Source organism: Dipteris shenzhenensis, chromosome 4 (genome assembly GCF_047967505.1).
Source record: "Dipteris shenzhenensis isolate YYH24624 ecotype China chromosome 4, Dip_SZ_1.0, whole genome shotgun sequence".
NCBI lineage: Eukaryota > Viridiplantae > Streptophyta > Polypodiopsida > Gleicheniales > Dipteridaceae > Dipteris > Dipteris shenzhenensis.
Window position 1 is genome coordinate 27,400,320 of NC_141599.1, and position 20,269 is coordinate 27,420,588.

Sequence of the window (20,269 nt, forward strand, 5' to 3'; positions counted from 1 at the left end):
GAGCCTCCCCGAACCCGCAAGTCGGAAGCGCGTGCTGCAGTAGTAGCTGTACGGTCTGCTGACGCAGGCCGTACGGTTGCTGACGTGGCCTGTACGGCTGCTGACGCAGGCCGTACGGTTGCTGCAGGTACTGGTGCAGTCACTATTCGGTGCAGCAACAGGTACAGGGGCTGGCGAAACAGTCCGTACAGGCTGTACGGCTGTTGCAGATGCTTCGAAAACTGTGCAGGGCTGACGCAAGCACGGGCAGGTGCGAGAAGCTGCTTGAGGCAGGGCGATGCTGACGCAGGCCGTACGGATGAGGCTGGCTGGCGGGCATGGATATCAAGGTAGAGGCTCGGAACTTGAGGCTGCTTGTGGGTAGCCTAGCACCCTGCCCCCACCTATATAGGGTGCAGGGCTGCCTTATTTGGAAGCTGAGCTTCCAAAAAAGGCCAAGCCCCTCCAGCTTTGGAGGGGTGCTTTTTCGAAAAAAGCACCTCCCTCCTGCGCAGGCTGCACGCAGCCCTAGACGTAGGCTGTTCGTGTTGCGCAGGCTGTAGTCAGCCTATTGCGCTGGCTGTGGACAGCCTGTTGCACAGGCTGTCTAGCCTCTACTGCCTCGTCTACTCCGCCCCTTCCTAGGCTCTGCATCCCTTCCTCCCTTGCTGTCTTTTTCCTGCACATCTCTCCTACCTTTCTGCTCTATTTCTCCACCCTCTAATCTTCTCTCAGGGGCCTTCAGAAAATTCGATTCTCTCTCACTCCTATTCTTCTTGCTTTTCCAGATACCTCTTCACCCCTTCTACCCCAGGTAGCCAGCAAAAACGCAGCAGGAAATTTTGAAATTTAGGGCATACCTGGAAGAGAAATCCGTCAAAATTCTCGCATCAGAAGTTCCTACCTCAGGAGTTGGCTTTGATACCAACTGACACGTCCCAGCACTCCTGAAACCCCTGATCTGCAAAACAACCACACACAACATCAGAACTGAGCAGGCTGCTCACCACCCAACCGTGACATCTGCGGGATGTGATCCCGAATCAGAAGATGTCCCCTCCGAGCCACGAGCTGAGCTACTGGCATGAACTCCCAATCAGATCCGAACCAACCTGGTGTGCCATACCACCAGGTGGCGCTGTGAAGCCCTGGATCTGTCACTGGGCCTTGGGCTACGCTAAAATGCAGGCGCGCGTCTGCGACTCAATCCAGGATCAGACCTAGCACCTGGGAACGAGACTTGCTCCCAACTGCACACTGAGAACTGAACCCCCTGGGCCTCTTTTATAGACTCGGGCCCCGGCGCCAAAAATAGCGAAGATCTATAAATAGTTCATACCCTTGCCACTCAACCCGAGAATCAAGCCTGCCTAGCTCTAAGCCTCCCCAGGCTAACCTGAGCTAGTTCTGTGTACCTAGTACACGTCAGATACCAATCCGTGCACATGACACCCCCAAAGGATGGTGGAATAATAGTTTTGTGCGGTGTACATGTGGCACGATGCAACATCACTGTAGGACTTAATCTAGTTCTAGAGTTGAGGGTTTCCTACAAATGCCACTGTTTCTTTGTATTCTGCAATTAATTTCGGCTTCTTAAGCTTTCTCCAATGTTGTGTGTTCTCTCCTTGCTCTCACAAACTTCACAATCATTTTTTCACTAAAAAATGCATATCAATAATGTATCAGCATCTTTGACTTCGATCTTGTGAAAAAATTATGTCCTTCAGTTCATTCACCACAATATTTTTATTTACAAAAGAAGATTCAAGAACCATCGTCCATCAAAAGAACTTTCAGCTTGTGATTTAATCTGCATTCAAGCCAATCGAATCTACCTTAAGCATACTATTGACAAGTAGTATCTTTTAAGAATATGCACAACACGACAAGGATGAAGAGGGATAACTTCAGCAAATTGTCCTATTATGACCTCCTTCTCTTCTAGTTATTGTACTTTAATTACGATGGTTATGTGAAATTCTTTGGAGGTCTTAAGCAGAGGTTTACATTTCTTAGAGTTTTGGCCATCGTGTTAAGGTAGAAAATAGATTTGTAATAACTCGTCCATTTCAAATGGGCCTCCTTTTCATCGGAATCTGTAGTACTATTATCAGACTGGATCATCGACTTTTTATGTTTTAAAAAAACTCTGGGAATAAACTCATTTCTAAGTTGTATTGAAGGGTATCTTCGTAACATTAACTGTGTATTTTGATTCTGCAGCCATGGAGCTGAATTGCACATCTACACGACTTGCTGTCATTGACTTGAATGGGATCTTGAAGTTCTATGACTTGAAAAATACATCACAGAAGCAGCGAGAGGTCAAAAAACTTGAGTCAATCCCTTATTTGGAAAAAGGCTTCTTGTTTTGAAAATTGAGCAAATTCTGTGCATTCTAATAAGACTAGAGGATATGTAAGATTCTTAGTGCATATAGATTATTTCATTTTATTTTACGTTGTCTCTTAAGTAAGGTATCATTTATGCTTAAGCTATTGATGATGCTTTGTGTGCTATATCATAAAAGCTGCATCATCCTTTTTAGGGTTCCCTTAGGTCTTAGTATATAACCTCTACTTTCTTTGTAAATCAATGCAATTGCTTATTTGTGGCCGTCTCTTCTCATGTTTCTTGGTTCCTTCTTGTAAACTATTTCTCTTTTAAATACCAGCACTTCATGAAGCACGGGATATGTCTTTTGATGATATGGTTGCAATGCTTCTTGATCATAAACGAAGACACACAGATGTCCATGAGGAGCAAGCATTATATTCCAAGGGTAGAAAGACATGCAAACCTCTCAAGTGTATGTATTGTAAGAAGCTTGGCCATACAGAGAACTGTTGGTTTCAGAAGCTTGACAAACAACAATCCAAGGAGCATGCTGACTTGGCTGTAGCTGCCACTAGTGAAGAAGAAGAAGAAGACACTCCGACACCAACTTATGCTCTCACTGCTCATATCCAAAATCTACCTTTCCCTCAAGAGGCAGATGAGGATGATGAATATGCTTTCTAAAATATGTGCATGAGCTTGATGTATTGCGTACTCTTCCCTATGGTAATCCCCAAAAAACTTGAATGTAATAATCTCATGAGTCAATAAAGGTTCTCGGCCTTGGATAGTCCTCCTAAAATGATGTTTTGCTATCTATAGTGTGTGGCTCCATGTCACCCTGTTTTGGAGCCAGGAAGGGGATGTATTGTGGGAGCCATGTATTGGCTTTGATAGGGTCTCTTTATCAAGCTTGGCCGAGTTCCAAGATGGTGGTGTATTCCTAGACCTACGAGTTGGTCATGTAGCCATTCTAAGATGTGAGCCTTTGAGCATGTTGAGTCTCAAGCCATGAAAGTGCTTGGATCCAACCTCTCAACATGCTCAAACTTAAGCCTCTGAGTTACATGGGATGGACAGATTAGTAGTCCGTTCTTATCATGTTCTGTTCTTGGATCCATTCCAGTAGTCCCTCACCTTTCCTCCATGGGGGTGTGTTAGAACATGAAGTCAAGTTGAGTTTGTTTTAGTGTGTTCTACTAGGAGTCCTAGTAGAGTCTTATGTCTGAGTGCCACGTGTCATATTGGGAGATATCCCATTTACACTTTGGTATTCTATTGTGTGTGCCTATTGTACTTGTGTGTCACATCAACACACATCAAGGAGTCTACATCAAGCTTATCAATGTGAGTCCTTTCGTTTGGTACTTCCATTTCTCTTTCTTTCATTTCTGTTTCCTTTCATTATGTTTCCATTTGAGTATTATTATCTCTCTCCCTAGCCTACCCTCTCCCTCTCCACCATGTTCCTTCAACCCATTGATAATGGATACGAGGGGAGTCATTTATTACCTAGACCAGATATCGCAACACTCTTCATACATGAGGTTATCGAAGTTAGGTCCATACTTATGAGGTCAGTCTTGCAATTTGGCCCCTCGCAGTGAATGCAACCTAGACATGCCAGGTCAGCAACTTGAGTCCCAGGAGCACCTATCCCATCCGCGTTACATGAGTGCCACGTCTTGACATTAGGGTATATCTACGTTGCCTTCTAGTACACACTACAAAGAGGAATCGAGAAAGCCAACAGTAGCAGTAGCAACTGTCAGATATGTTCTAAAGACACTAGGGATAGTGATGGGATCTTAGTCGAGCCCATGCAACAGAGCTTAGTGTAATTATGTTTGACTCATGACATATGCCATATTACATAATATGATAAGAACTACTCCCAATACGTGGAGTTTTTTTTTGTTATTTCTAGATTCATCAATACTTCCTTGGAGATGTGAGACACCTTTAGTTCCTCCCATGGGGAGTGTATTCTCATGACAACATCAATTTTTAGCCTCATAGGATATTTTGGCCTTCTATAGACATTAGTAAAAGTATTTGCTCTAGGATTCTTCCGCTCAGCCTCTCCATTGCTTTCCTCCCTCAAGCCTCTCCACTAAGGCTTCTCCCTCTAGCCTGCTCCTCTTTGCTCTACACTCCATTTCTATGTCCCCGTCCTCTACTTTGCAGCCTTGTCCTCTTTGCTTCTCTTTGGTCATCTCTCTCCTCCCGGACTTGATGTAAAACATACCCCTCCCCCCCCTTCCCTTTCCCTCTTGCTTGCTAGGCCCCATAGCTCTTTAGGCCCCCCCTTCCTACATTAAAGCTCGGACTGGGAGAGTCCTCACTCCCACTCTAGTGGTTAGGACAATTGGGCGATCAAGAGAGAATAGCTACACATTGGCAGCCCTAAACATTCCTGCTTCACCACCCAGAGGAGCTGAAGAGCTGAGCTCCCACGTGAGCTACTGCCCCCGCTGCCCTTGGCTGATATCTTACGCCTTCTGCCTTCTCCTCGGCCTCCCTCCTGCCATCTCCTCCGCCTCTCGCCTCCTCCCCTCTGCCTGCTCTTCTGCCATCCCCTCCCCCTCCCGCCTCACCCCCCTCCTTCTCTTTGGCCTCCCCCCGCCATCTTCTCCTCTACCTCCTAATCCCTTCCAAATACACACCGCAATTCTCAAGAGCTAGTAGCATGGAGAGAGAGAGAGAGAGACTATTGAAAGCCATTCTACCATCGTGCTACAAAGTATATACATCTATAACCAACCACCTATAGCTCCGCAGCTCCGTACCTACCTCAAGGCTATTTCAACTGCATACAAGATCCTTGCCAAGGTCTTGAGTTTGTGGTTACGGACCCATCTTACTGACATCATCCATGACACTTGGACCAGGTTCTTTCAAGAGCACAACATCCTGACAACATCTTCACGTTCTGGGAGGTAGTAAATTGGTTGAGGGAGGAGTCACAGCCTTTGGCCATCCTTCTCTTGGATTTTGAGAAGGCTTACGATAGGGTGGAGTGGTCTTTCCTGGAGGGTACCATGCAGAGATCGGGTTTCTTAGACAGATGGATCATAGGAGTTTCTGCGCTTTATGCAGGGTGCTCTAGTCAGATCTTTTCATCACCCAGCCGTACGACTTTGCTGCATTCTTTTGCTCCACTTTTCGGGATAGGACAGAGGTCTTCTAAACCTCCAATAAGTACCGCACTCAAGCGTGGGGGTACACATACTTGCCCATGTGGCCCTCATCTAACTTAGTTTTTGCATCAGTGGAGTGCAGCATGCCCCTTACCTCCTACACAGCTTCTTTATTCACCTCATCACTTCACAACCCCCTTGACATTGTGAGAATGTCTCTGATCCCCAAGCCATGTCGATGTCGTAAGAAAAGATCTGTTGACAGAGCTTTGGTGAAGATATCCGCCACTAGATGAGATCAATGAAGCCATCAGAAATACAATCCCGTACATAATGATAATGATTTTCAATGTGTTTCATGCGAGCATGAAAGACAGCATTGTTGGCTATGACAATGCAACTCTGGTTGTCACAGAAGATAAGAGTTTGTTTCACCATCCTGTGAATGATGCAAGTCATGCCAAAGCTTCCTTAACCACATTAACTCCGTAGTGGCTGAATTTGCACACCAGTCATATTATTGTTGTACAAGTAGGACAATGCCTTGTGATGGACATGTCTAAACCTGGCATGCCATAAATCAGCCTGGGAAGTGTTTGCTATAGCCAATACCTTCTAATAATAAGGATGAGCATCAAGCTTGTATAAGTCTTTGTCATATGTGCCTGTTGCTACAACCTCATTCAAATCCTCCCTCGTATCCATCTTATCATTAAATGCAGCAAACACAAAATCTCTATCACCTTGGGCAAGATGAGCTTCACCATGTGCATCTGAAGCACGAGTTTCAGTGGGGGCAACAAAATTACTGCTAGAGCTGTCCCTTTGCCTCTTCTTTTCATTTGCAATCCTTTTCTGACACTCTGCGATGTAATGCCCTGGCTTCTTGCAATAATTGCATTTGCCCTTTTTCTGATTTTTGCTTGAACTGCTTGCATTCCCCTCCTTGGGCTGAGTTGCATTCCCCTCCTTTTTCTGAAATTCGCCCTTTCCACCCATGGCAAGCGCTTGCTCACCCTGACGAGAGGCTTTGGCAAAATTTGAGCATCTCTCCTCTTCTTGCAACAAAAGCCCAACTAACTCATCGAACGAGAGTGGAACTGCCCTGAGAACAATGGTCAATGAAGTGACGAGGATGCTTGATGGAAAGGCTTACCTGACCTAGTAGAGGAGACCGGCTTCACCTTGGCCGAAACACTGCTGTTGAGGGCAGGAAACTCAATAGGTGAAAGGATCCCCACACCTGCTGAAGGGGAGGCCCTATCAAAAGGAATCCCAATGACCGGGACCCCTAAGGTGGAGGGCACAAACTCCTCATCATCCATGAAAGTAGCCGAATCTGTGAGTGCCGAAAAAGAGTTCCTGATAAGCAAGTCTGGCTGAGGAGTGCAAAGAAGACCTGCACTCGTGGAAGATGGAGGAGAAGGACCTGCCAGGCCTCTATCAGCAGAACTGGAGCTGGGGGCTGGGGAGGCCTATGGCAGAGGAATCTGGAGTCCTCATCTGTGTCTGCACTTTCTCGGTTATCGTGAGTGTGGCAGGAATAGTCTGTGGGGAAGAAGTACCTATAGCCCCCTCGTGGTCGAAAACCAAGGTGACTGGGGCTGGTGCATCTGAAGGCCCCTCCTGGTGTGAAGCTGTAGTGTCTAGGGCTGCAGCAACATCCACCTCTGGAGTTTGGAAGGTGTCTGTCTAAATAGGATCAAAGGTCTCCTCCTGAGGTAAGGGAGCTGCTCTGATAGCTCTCCACCGTGGTACTGGGTGGGCTGCGGGCATTGGGCGTCCTGCTGCCCCTGGTGGTCCTGGGGTGCGTGAAGCAGGGCGCCCTGCTGCTCCTAGTGGTCCTGGATTGCGTGGTACAGGGTGCTGGGGAGGTGCAGTCGGGTAGTACGTGAAGGAACCGCACCAGAAGACCTCTTGGGTCTTTGTCTCTTCCTTGGGCAGTCTCTAGCAAAGTGCCCAAGGGTCTTGCAAATCCTGCACTGGTCGTCTCTACCTAAAATCTCGACACTCTGTCGAAAGAGAGAGCCGTCTAGACGCTGAAGCATGATGTGGTCATCTGAGATGTTAGGGTCCGAGACAATGACCCTAACACGAGGCACCCCATCTGCACTGACTACCTCTGCTGAGGAAGACGGCATGCCAGGAAGGGGGGAGATCTCAGTGACCACTCCGATAGTGGCTCCAATAGTGGCAAGCAGTCGATGGTAGACCTGAGGAACACCTGGAAATCTAATGAACAGTGATGTGACCTACCTGTCCTCCTCAACCGGATCAAAGCCCAAGGTGCAGGGTAAAAGACAGATCCTCCTTGAACCCAAAGCCAGGGGATTAGCTTTGAGAACAAGGGCTGTGGACTCATGGGAGTCGAAAACCACTTGGAAGAATCCACGTCCCAGAAGTCGAATGTCCCTGAGGTGTGGGGCGAGATCTCCTGGTAATCCTGCCAGCATCCAGTCTCTAGCCTGTGATTTGGAAGGGTGTGACCCAAAGATGCGGACGAAAAGTGATGTGGAACCCTCTAATTCCAAATCTTTCTTGAGCTGCTTCAACTCGTCTTCTGAAAAAATGACTGTTCTCGCGGCCGGTGGAAGTGGACGGAGATTGGTTGAATGGGGATCCATTCACCAATCAATCTGAAAAGGCCGATTCCAACACTGAAAAAAGCTCTGTCCGTGAAACTACTGCCTAGAACGGCCTGGAACACGGGCACAAGAAAAAGCAGAAAGAGAGGGTAGGAGAGAGGGGAAGGCAAGGAGAGGAAAGACTGAGGGGGGGAGACGGAGGTAGGCTGAAGGGGGAGGCATAGAGGAGCTGAGCTAGGAAGGAAGGGGGCGGGGAGGGAGAGGGAGAGGGTGGTCGGGGAGGATTTTTTTTTCCCTTTTTTTCTGGGGGGGGGGTTAAGGAGGGAGGGAGGGAGCTGACGGGGAGGGAAAGGGAGGGCGGGGGAGAGGAAAGAGGCGGGGGGGGGAGAGGAAAGGAGGGCGGGTTAGGAAGGGGGGGGGGGGGGAGACGGAGGGTGGGGGAGGGGGCGGGGGAGGAGAAGGTGGAGGGAGGGCTGGCGGGTGGGGGAGAGGGAGGGCGGGGAGGGAAAGGTAGGGGGCAGCGGGGAGGGGGAGGTAGGGGGCAGCGGGGGGGGAGAGGGATGGCGGGGGAGGGGGCAAGGGAGGAGAAGGGGGCAGGGGGGCTGGTCGGTGGGAGAGAGGGAGGGCGGGGAGGGGGAGGGAGGGGCGGGGGTGAAGGAGGGGGCCGGGGGGGCTGTCGGGTGGGGGAGAGGTAGGGGGCAGCAGGGGGAGGGGAGGGAGGGTAAGGGAGGAGGAAGGAGAGAGGGAGGGTGAGGGAGGAGGGAGGAGGGAGAGGGGGCTGGCGAGAGGGGAGGGAGAGGTGGAGCAGCAAGGGGGGGGAAGAGGGGGGGCAGCGAGGGTGAGGGAGAGGGAGAGGGGGCTGGCTGAGAGAGGGAGACGGGGAGGGCAGTAGCTCACGGGGAGAGGAGCAGCTCCGAATTTACCTAAATTGACTTATCAGATCAGGGGACTAGTCAAATCTAGGGTATGACAGTGGCAAAGATTATATCTGGGGGTTTGAATATCATCGACCCGGATCTACAGTGCATAGCTTTACTCTGCAAGGTCGTTGTGAGAGGACTTATGCCAGGGCAAGAGCCTTGGAATGATTTCTTTATCAGATGCATACAGTATCGCATGCCCACTTCAGGAGAGGATTGGACACACAGTACTAGATGGGTTTTCACCATAGCCCACCTTAGATCTCCCTCTTCCTCTCTTATGGTTGCTATCCTGAAAGCATGGGCCAGCTTTAGGAGTACTCTTCGTAGGATTCCCCCATCCACCCGTGAAGAGATTGAAAGACATGATTTTGGATGAGCATGGCAGACCACTTGGAGCTTCTCCTTACATGCAGTGGCCAAGATGGGAGAGGGGCCCTGCATCTACTGTGGGAGCATGGAAAGCCTTCAGGAAGCTTCTAGCAGACCGATAGGCCCAGATGGTTCTGAATCTCAGAGGGAGTGCAGGGAGAGTCCGACAAATTGATGCAGCCTTGCCCTTGGATTGGGTGGACATAGATGACATGCCTATTACTTGCTCCACCTGGATGGGGGCATTTTCCAGACTGGGAGTTCCTTTATAGGTGATTGCTTTTCATGACACACATGAGGATGCCTTAGTCTTTGATGTTTCTTCGGGGGGCAGGCTGTCCAGATCCACAAACAATATCTTATTGGAGGTACCGTTTCAGCTAGTCAGGATAGTGGGCTTCATGGAGCATGGCTCTCTTTCACAGTGGTACTTGGATCCTGACCGGCTTCTCATCGCCCTGGGCTCATGGAGGCTATGGCTCTATGGAGGTGTCCCAATTAAGTTTTTGCAGTGGGACCCTGGGGAATGGGAATGGATAGATGAAGGGCACCGAGAGAAGGGCATCCCCTTCTTTTGTTACACGGTTAGTAATGCCAGAAAATTCCAGCTCAGCTGTAGGGGTTGGAGGCCTACCAGAGCTCATCATTGGGAGAACTTTCAGATTTCGGCTGACTTGTAGAAAATTTTTTGGCAGAGGCTCTGGAAATCCCACCAGAATAGAAAAATCATTCTCTTCTTTTGGCTTTCTATTCATGGTGGGATAGCAGTAAACCATTGGAGATCCAGGTTCGGAGCTGACCCTTCTTGCCCTCATTGCCTTTCTGCTTTGGAGACAATACAGCACTGCCTTTGGGATTGCAGACAGGCGAGAATTATATGGAAGGGGATTGCAAGACTTTTCAGCACTTTTGTTCCCCGACATTTCTATATGACCTAGGGATCAGTGGCTTGGCTTACTCTTTCAAGGCCCCATGTCTTTTTTGAGAGACTTGAGTCCTCTTCGGCTCTTCACATCCGATGACACCTTGTGGAGTCGTGCTCTCTAGAGGATGTTCCGGCCACTCTCTTCAGGGCTGCTCATTCCTCGGTCGACTCTCCATGGAAGGTCTTAGCTAGCATTGTAGCATGGCACATTTGGAGAGCCAGATGCACTGAGGCTTTGGAGGGTTCTCAGGTTCACCCTTCTCAGATCTTGGCCAGTACTTGGATAGATTCTAATGGCCAGTTGGGCGACCTCATCTTGAGCAGCCTCCTACAGGAGAGTTACTTTTCTTAGAGATTTGAGAGACTCTCCCTTCTTTGCTGAGACTTCTACGGGGTTGAGTTGGCATTTTCAGCCTCAGCCTTGGTTTCTTTCTACCTCATTCCTCTGAGGTGTTTTTTATTACATGCTTAGCATGTTGTATATCCGCACAGAGCTCGCTCTAGCGAGTTTCTTTCTTAATTAATAGAAGTCTCTTTTTTGCCCAAAAAAAAAAAAGAGCCATAGTGTATATGGGATAACTCCCAATATGACATGTGGCATGTCTAGGACTCACTAGACTATAAAACACCCCCTAGACACCTAGTACACTCATTTTTGACTCACTTTGGCTTCATATTCCAACACCCCCCCCATGAAGGCAAGGTGAGAGACTACTGGAATGGAACCAAGAACGGATCATGACAATGATAGTCATCAAAACTGTGCATGCCGGTCTAGAACTAGACATAGTTCCCACACAATCTCAGAGGCAAGTGAGCATGGCTCAGAGGCTAGCGAGCATAACATAGAAAGCTCATCTAGCATGGCTTAGAGGCTCATCATGCATGGATGCATGACCAACTCAGAGGTGTAGGAGACCAATGCACCAACATCCTGGAACTCTCAAGCCAGGCTTGATAAACAAATAGACATATCAAAGTTAATACATATGGATCCCATAGTACATCCCCCCTTGGCTTCATAACAGGACATGTTAGGAAGACGCACACCAAAAAAGAGAAAACCCAATACATCATTTTTAGGAGGACTATCCAAGGCAAAGGACCTTTAGACTCAATGAAAACCAAAATTCAATACATTAATTTTTGGGGTACTACCCAGGGCAAAGGACCCCAAAATAACATCAAGCATGTAGTAATAAAAAATAGATCTCTTATGATAAGAGATGTCCTCCAAGTAGCCACTGCACACATGTGCACATCCCTGCGAGACGATGACGATGTCGAAGAAGCGCTAGGCAGGAATGCCCCAAAAGATGTGTCGGTGAAGTCCATGGGGTAGCTAAATGGAGCACTCACATAGTGACTCTCAAAATGGCTAAGGGAGAGTCACCGAGGCCGGAGGTGTCACGAGCACTCGGAGAGTCAGTCAAAAGTGGAGCTTGGGCACCAAGGACAATCGGGGCGGTAATCGAAGAGGTTGGGAAGTGGTTGGAGCTCACATAATGCTCCCACAACTCTTAGGAACCTGCAGAGCACAAAAGCCCCAATTTTTATCCCAAAATAGGGTAGAAATGCTATGTAGATTGAAGCAGCAGTAGCAAGTGGAACTTTTGCGTCATGAAATGAGGCGTGGATCACAGCAGTCGTTGGTGGGAATCCCAAGGGCAGGAGCAACAGCTTGGCAACAATCCCGAGAGCAGCATGAGCAACAGATCCAAGGCTGATGGCGAGGGCAGAGCTGATGATAATCCCGAGTGGTAGACGTACAATCATATGGCAGGTTCGTACGGCAGGCAAGTCATGTTGTACGTTACATCGTAGGACAGTTGCACGAGTAGTACGGGTAGATGCAATGGCTGGTATGGGCATGTACGGCAGATTAGCAGGCTGGTATATGGCGCACCAGTCCGTACGGATGTATGGCTGGCTGTATGGCTACTAAAGCAGCTGCCGACGGCGAGGCATAGATTCGGGCTGAAGGGACTGAGAAAGAGGGCAACTATGAAGAGGAAGGACAGCTCCACGTTGAGGCTCAAGGAAGGAGAGGAGGAGAGGCTAGCCCTCCAAGTGGAAGAGAGGACCTTCCAATGAGGAGGAGGGAAGGCAGCTTCATGGCTACTCTCTTCCCTCAACCTCTTGGAGGTGGCTTTGATACGATATGAAGAGACATGGCAGTAGGAGAATGCCAAGCTAACTAGGAACAGAATGGAAATATGGAAAGCATAATGGAAAGAACAAGTGCTAGGCAATGATAACCAAAATACTCACATGATATAAAGCTTGATGTTGACTGATATGAATGACTCAAGACAAGTACAACACTATATAGTGTGACACTAGACTCTAGAAAGCCGTAGTGTATATGGGATAACTCCCAATATGACACGTGGCATGTCTAGGACTCACTAGACTATAAAACACTCCCTAGACACCTAGTACACTCTTTTTTTACTCACTTTGGCTTCATATTCCAACAATCACTAGTTCTTCATACTATTGTAGGTTTTGAGGTGTGTTCTTCTGTCTATACATTCTTTGTACTCTTGTACATTGGCATCACAGAGTTCCCTGCTGCATCCCTTCCATGCATTATTGCAACTCTATTTCTACACTTGCAGCACGGCATTTCTGCTCTTTTGTGCTGACAATAGATTTCTAATTAAGTGCCAAGCTTCGTTCTTCATTTGTAGGATACAAGTAGGGTGAACAAGAACAAATTTCCCGCAAAAAAACAGCCTTTCCATTCCATTCCCAAAAGTTGTATGTACAATATCTCTCCGTATGAAATCCACTTTGTCTCTGATCTACAGACATGCTCTTCGACGTCTACATGAGTGATCCCCTTCACTCACTCTCTCCTACCACCTCTCCCCTGCAAACTATGGTGAGACATCCTATTGACCCATGTCCGGCCTCCGACTATAGTCTTGTGTCGTAGTTAGGCAGTTGTTGTTGAATGTCCCACCTCTTCACAAATAGAATACTAGCTAGGCAAATTAATATACTCCACTTACTGTAAAATCTCTCCTCCATGAATGGTGGTAAGCGAGATGAAACAAGGAACATCTGTCTTAAGGACGTGCCCAAAACTGCTCCATATCTTAAGATGAAGCTCAATGTCCAAGCTAGGGAAGAGGATAGTGACTGCCAATCTGCACCCTACAATAGAGAATTAGTTAGTGGATTCTAGAAATACACACAAAAATGGGTAGATAATGACATCAAGAATCATCCTTAAGTTCATATTTTGCATATTGTATGAGAACATAGGTGCCTAAGGTCAAGTGTAGCGGAATGCTACTTTTGAGATCTCAACCCAGATAAATGTGGGCAAATTGCAAAATTGATGATCTGCAATGTGGTTTGTGGACTACGTGCCCCTAATCACCTTTGTGCATGGTCTCCCATCCAACCTGATCACACCAATGTGTGGGGTCTCCCATCCACCTCCCTTGTGCTCCTGGCCTCCTCCCTTTGTCTCCCCATCTGTACTGCTGGTTGCCCTGGGCCGTTGCTGTTGTTGTTGAGCTTTGGGCCGATTTCTTTGTTGCTGGCTTGTCTGGGTAATGGTCCTTTGACCAATCCTTGTATCTTGAGGAGGTGGCTATTGAATGTCCCATTGCTCTACAAACGAAACGTTGTCCATGCAAACCAATATGTGCACTCGATGTAAAATCTCTCCTCCATGAATGGTGGGAAGCGAGATGAAATGAGGAAGGTCCTCCGCTCTGGTGGTCTGCAAGACAACCCTAACAGAAGGTGCTGTTGGAGAACCCTCTCCACATGCATCGGAAAAAGTGGTCTACCACTCAAGCACGTGCCGAAAACTTCTTCCTATCTCTTGTAGTAGCTGAGGCCTAAAAATTACTCCAAGCTGGCGAAGAGTATAGTGACTACTAGCACATACCCTACAATGTAGAAGTCCTAAGTGGATTCTAGAAGTACACACAAAGATGGACAAATAATGACATTAGAGGAATCATTCTTGAGCAGATATTTGCACATTGTATGAGAAGCCAGGCTACAAGCGAATTCCTAAGGCGAGGCATAGTGGAATACTACTTTGACATCTCAAACGAGGTAAAATGCTAGCAAATTGCAAAACTGATGATCTACAATGCCTTTGTGAAATTCAGAAGGACAGACAACAGTTTATGGATCTATTGACATAACTAACTCAATCGTGAGTTCTTGCTGCGCCCCCCGTGGTTGCCCCGTTGCCTCACCCCGCCCGCCTGCTTTGCTTTCCCTCCGCACTTCCTCCACCTCCCCGCCTCCCCCTCTACCCCACATTGCCTATGGAGCTGTTGTATGCAGCGAGGATCTAGATGAGAGCCCTCAGGATCATGACACGTATGCAGAGTCTTCACAGAGACTACACCTGGGGGATGGTGGCTTGGTTGACAGAGGGAGGGCACGCATTTCAGATTGATGAGATCTCCCCAGCCTACCGGATACAAGGTCAGAGCATTCAGAGGATTGCACGCCACGAGGCAGTGCCCCCTAACACCCTAGCTCCTCCTCCTCCTAGGGAGGACAGTGTTTGGGAGGTGGTAGCCAGCATCACGGCTTGGAACATTTGGGTGGCTCGCTGCAGTCTTGTGATGGGAGAGCACCCGGTTCCACCCTCGGCTACCTTAGTTGCCATATGGCAGGATATCATTTACACTCTACGGTCCACTTGCGAGCGTGGGACTCCAGGCTCCAGGGTGACTACTGAGAGGCGTGCTCGTTTCTGCAAGGCTTGGCCTGCAGGTGTTTTCTACATCTTCACTCCGCAAGGGATTCGCTGGCTGTATAGTCCCCCCACTTGGCTGTTAGCCCCAGTTCCAGAGATCCCCTAGGCAATGAGCTGGGCTTCTCTAGAACAGGCTGGTTTCTTTCTTTCAGCCTTTTTCGTTTTTTTCCATACTCAGCACCTTCGGGGCTGCTGTCTTGTATGAAATCTTTAAGCATTAATAGAAGGTTCCTTTCTTTGGGGGGAAAAAAAAACTAACTTGATCGTGCATGAGGGCTCCTAGCCGCATAGAGATAGGAAATTGGATTAAGCCAATCCTAAGGAAAAAGATTGCATGGGCAATTACTAGGCAAGGGAGAGAAGCGAGTTTTGTCACTGCATAGATGCTCGTAGCACAGACCAACGGAAAAGCAGCAACAAGAAGGCTCACACTACAAGTGTGGATTGCTTCAATATCTTGCTCTAGGTCTTCTTGTGTGGTCACGTAGATTCATTGTGTAATGATCATGCTTGTACTTGTAAAACTGGGTGACGTAATCTCTAAATATACACAAATAGATTTTTCAGAATAATATCCCTTTGTTTAGCATAAATTGTTCCATTTGTTTCGTTATCTCCATTGTGGTTCATTCTCCACTTTGGTAGTTCATAATTTTGAAAAGAGTTTTTTCTTTGAGATTGAGATACAATTTCTTATATTTAGAAATCTCAAAGAAGATGAAAGAGAATCATTAATATATTTTTCTATGCATGACTATTAAATGCTCAGACATCGTAAAAAGCTAGAGGTGTACCAAATGTTTGTATGAACAAAAATATTTTTATGCTTTCTTGCAGAAAGGAGCAGGTATAACATGTCTTGATTTTGAAAGAAAAGATGTGTGGAATATGAAATGGGCAGATGATAATGGGGACCTTCTTGCTGTTATGGAAAAGGCTCGGATGTACATACTCCGTGGAACAGAACTTGAAGAGCCAGTTTCTTGCACTGCATATTTATGTAGCTTTCATGATTTACAGGTACGAGAGCAGAGAACCATAATATCTGTGTGTTTTTACCTAGGAATCATTTCTACTAGTAACCAAATAGTGAATGTTGTTGCACCCCAAAGGAAGAGTTGTGTTGTAGTGGGGAATGGCAGGTTTGCAATTATAGATCTAGTATGGTATGATCCCCTCAATTCTGGCCAATTACAGTCATCCAACCTCGGCAGCCTCCTCTTTCTCCCCCAGTATAGTAGGTGCTTCCTTCAGGTGGAGGACTTCTTTGACTTTCGCTCCAGCAGGTACACCTATCGATACTCCTACCACAACAAACTTTTGCTTCACCTAACTTGGTTCCGTCTCCCTCTCACGCTTTAGCCTCCTCTCAGAGGATGGTCCCTCCCTTTCATCTTCTGCAACATAATGCCTCTACTCCTTTGGGTAATTGTGGAGACTTCGTAGATGTTGTTTCTTCCACCATCATGTGGAAATGGGATCCTTGTAACTATATAGCATACACAACATACACAACATTGTGTAAATGAAAAAATATATATTATAAAGCGCATCTATTAGTGTGTCTATAAACGCGTCTGTCTGTTCGGCAAGCATCTATTTTTGCGTCTATAAACACGTTTATAAGAGCGTCTATTTAAGCGTCTAAATGTGCGTCTATATGCGCATGTGTGCGCTATATAGACGCGCTGTTAGATGCGGGTCTCCAGACATGAAAATAGACGCGCCCGTAAGTTTTTTATTTAGTTCAGTAAACGCGTCTGTGTACGCGTGTATGGGTACTTTGTCTTGTTGTGAGAGCTTTTGTAGCTTCAAGGACTGACTTAATGTCTTGAAGTCTTTTAGCAGCTTCAATTGAGTGTTGCCCAAAAATAACAATGTAGTCCACATGATCAATGTACTCTTTTTTCAAAGTTTTTAATGGGCATTTATTCTTTCTGTCAAAAACTACTAAGTCTGCGGTTGTGTCCACAAGATGTGGTGTTTTGAGCCTAATCCATATATAGTGCCTGCTAGAGAAAAGGGGAGGACAGTACCAGCATCATCTATAACATCAGCAACCGAGGTGATGCTTTTAAACGAGACAAAGTAGGAATGTCGACGTTCCTGTAAAGCCAAGGGAGGCTGAAAGACTTTCAACCAGTGAATGCTTTCAACTCTCAAAGAATTCCCAAGCAAAGATTGTTGTCCATTCCATTCCAGAGGAGAAAGAACATGCTTCCAATCAAGAAGCAAGCGGGAGACAAAAGGGCATCCAGGCAAAGTGCCATCAGTGCAGCCCAAAAAGAAATCCCAGTGATCGAGTTGGCAATGACCAAATGCAGAAATAAGAGTCCTAATCATAAGAGCCCAAGGCTGATCACCTTGCAGAAATTGCAGCAACATTTTCCCCCCTGTGGGCAAGAATATGCACATGAATATTTGTGATGTTCAATCCACCATGCATCTTGAGAACAAATGTGATGCATCGAAAGCAGCCTGAGACTTTTTCTGCCATGTTTGAATCGCTAGAAGATTTCCATAAAGACAAACATGAAAGATGTAAGATTTGCCTTAGTGAACATGATCAATGGCAAGTAAAATTGAATATATACCACAAGGATGGACTGCACTATTCGAAGACGAACGTGCAAAGGCCAGGTTGCCAGTTTCTAATACTCAAGCTTTTTTCGAAGCTTAGCCAAAACCCAAATCATCAAATGTGGTAGCTGCAAGTTGTAGGACTTCAATGGTTTGCTCAAAACGAGAAATACCTACCATACTTTTGATTAGGACAGCCATCTTGTGCTCATCATCTGCAGGGCACTTCAAACTTGACAATTTTTGAACAAGAGAGTGAAATTTGGAGAGATGATCACCTAGCTCTTCATTTTCTTGCATTTTCAGTTCATAAAACTTCAATTTCAGAAAGACTTTGGAGTTAGTAACCTTGTTACCAAATAGGCTCTCCAATCGGTGCCAGATCTCCTTAGCCTTGGATTTGAAGCGACGTGATGAATGAGAGAATCTGCCAAGCATAGCTCAATAAGAGCAATAGCTTTGTCTTTCTGCTACTTCCAAAGTTTGAGTTGTCATTGATTCGTTGGAGTGGCATTAGCTGCAATGATGTCCCATAATCCTTCCTTCATGAGAAGCAATTGCAGCTTCATCTACCAAGTAGGAAAGCCTTGGCCCTTGAACTTCTCCACAAGCAGAGAGCTTGAGGATAGAGATGTCATCATGAGCAAGATGGAGCAGCAATTTGGGGGCAAAATGAGGGCATCTCAGCTCACTAGCTCATGCAGAATGGGAAAGGCAAAGAATATCAGCAATGACACGCATCCTGAGGACTCAAGAGGGCTGGTATGGACATCAGCAGTCACGGCGGCAAGTACAGCAATAGTGGGCCGACAGTACGGACAGGCTGGAACAGTCCATACTGTTCAAGACAGTCCATGTAGTCCATACGGACTGTACGGCCTGCTTACAATGGGCTGTACGGCCTGTTTGCAGGTCGATGAAGCAGCTAGTGGAGAGGCTAATAAGGCGGCTGATGGTGAGGCAAAAGAAGTCGCTGTTGGCGAGGCATTTCAGGCTGAAGAAAGGGTAGTTGATAGCAAGGTAAATCAAGTGGTAGATCAGCTCCGAAGGTGAGGCTAAGGGAAGCAAGATGGGAAGAAAGGAGTGGAAGGGAGCTCTATCTTGGAGTAGTGGAGAGCTTCCATTTGCAAGCTTCTCTCATCCTCTAGGTAGAGCAAGGAGAAGGGAAAAATAGAAAGGGAGGCTGTGATACCACACGGGGGCACATGGTGGAGAGGGAGAGACAGAGAGGGAAGGCTAGGGAGAGAGATAATTGTACTCAAAGAGAGACATAATGAAATGGAAATGAAATAGCAATAGCAATGAACCAAAATGAAAGTCCTCGCATGTAGACCAAAGAGCTTGTAGGCTTGATACTTGATTGATTTGACACTAGATAAGTATAGCTCTTATATAGAGCACACACACACAATATGAACACCAATGCATATGGGATCAACTCCCAATGTGACACGTGGCATCCATAGGACACTCTAGACTAGAACTCACTAGAACACACCAAACTGACTCAACTTGGCTTCATGTTCTAATAATTCGAGCTCTTGGTGCGGTATTCCTCATCATTGTTGGAGATAGCTGATACGTAATTAGCTTCATCCAGGTGTTTTAGTGGTTCTCTTTCTCCAAGAGCACAACCTGATGATGGGGATTTTAAGAAGTTAGGTTAATTGCTTTTTGGGTCACACTTTTTGGTTTGTTGTGTGGCAGTAGAGGGTGAACATGCATTGTGGTTTCAGCCATAGTTCTTCCTCTTGTCGTTGGCCATGGCAGTATTGTTCCATCTAGAGGACAATTGTTTATAGATTGATGGCCCCTAACAACAGGACGGAACAACTCTGTTTTTTGAAGAAATTACTCCCTTGTGCCTCTATTTCTAATTCTTGGATCCTTGGTGGTGACTTCAACATGGTGGAGTTGCCCATAGATAAAAGAAAAGGAAGGAAAGATGGCCTTCACTCTCATAAGAGAGCTTCTTGGGATTGATTGATTTCCTGATTTCAGGCCAAAGATTGTTGGATTGATGATGCCTTCATGCCCGTCCTTCTTCACTCCTATTTTCATGGTCAAATAAGAGATGCTTGATGCCTATCCATGCACATATTGACAGATTCTATGGTGATGATTGGGCTTTAGATAGAGGCAGCCACATGCCACTTCTTGCTTTACTAATGTCAGGACTCCAGAGGCTTTCTATGCAGTGGAGTTGTTATTAGTGGTAGTGCTATGTATTTGGAAGTCTTATTTTCAGGATGATGTGTGATCTCCTCTTGCATTGGCAACATCTCTTGTTCATACTAGTGAATTGTATCACTCTGTTGCTAAGACCATGAGACAAGATATCCTTAGAAAAGAGATTGACATGTGCAGCAACTAGCCTCCCTACAAAGGTAAGAGCAGAAGAGGCTGTCAGATGCTTGGCTCCTTGAACTCCCTAGGACCATGAGACAAGATATCCTTAGGAAGGAGATTGCCATCCATAGCAACTAGCCTCCCTACAAAGGGAAGAGCATAAGAGGCTATCATATGCTTGGCTCCTTGAAGTCTTATTGCAGCAAGGGCTTATCAGCAAGTATGTTTGGAAAGAAGAATTGAGGTATCTTATCATGCACGTGAGTCTTTTTGGATTTAGATGGAGGTAAGTGTCAATAAACACTTTTACTCTAACCTTGGTTGTTGATATGATAGAG

At 46.7% G+C, this 20,269-nt stretch overlaps 1 protein-coding gene across 1 annotated transcript in view; it reads left to right on the forward strand.

The window, feature by feature from the left end:
- The window catches only part of LOC147902665 (uncharacterized), a 300,605-nt gene that overhangs the window by 187,143 nt on the left and 93,193 nt on the right, over positions 1 to 20,269 (forward strand). The window contains exons 11-12 of the mRNA XM_087373911.1: positions 2,206 to 2,306; positions 15,840 to 16,022. Coding sequence (XP_087230037.1) covers positions 2,206 to 2,306; positions 15,840 to 16,022 — 284 coding nt within the window. The remainder of the gene's footprint in view (positions 1 to 2,205; positions 2,307 to 15,839; positions 16,023 to 20,269) is intronic.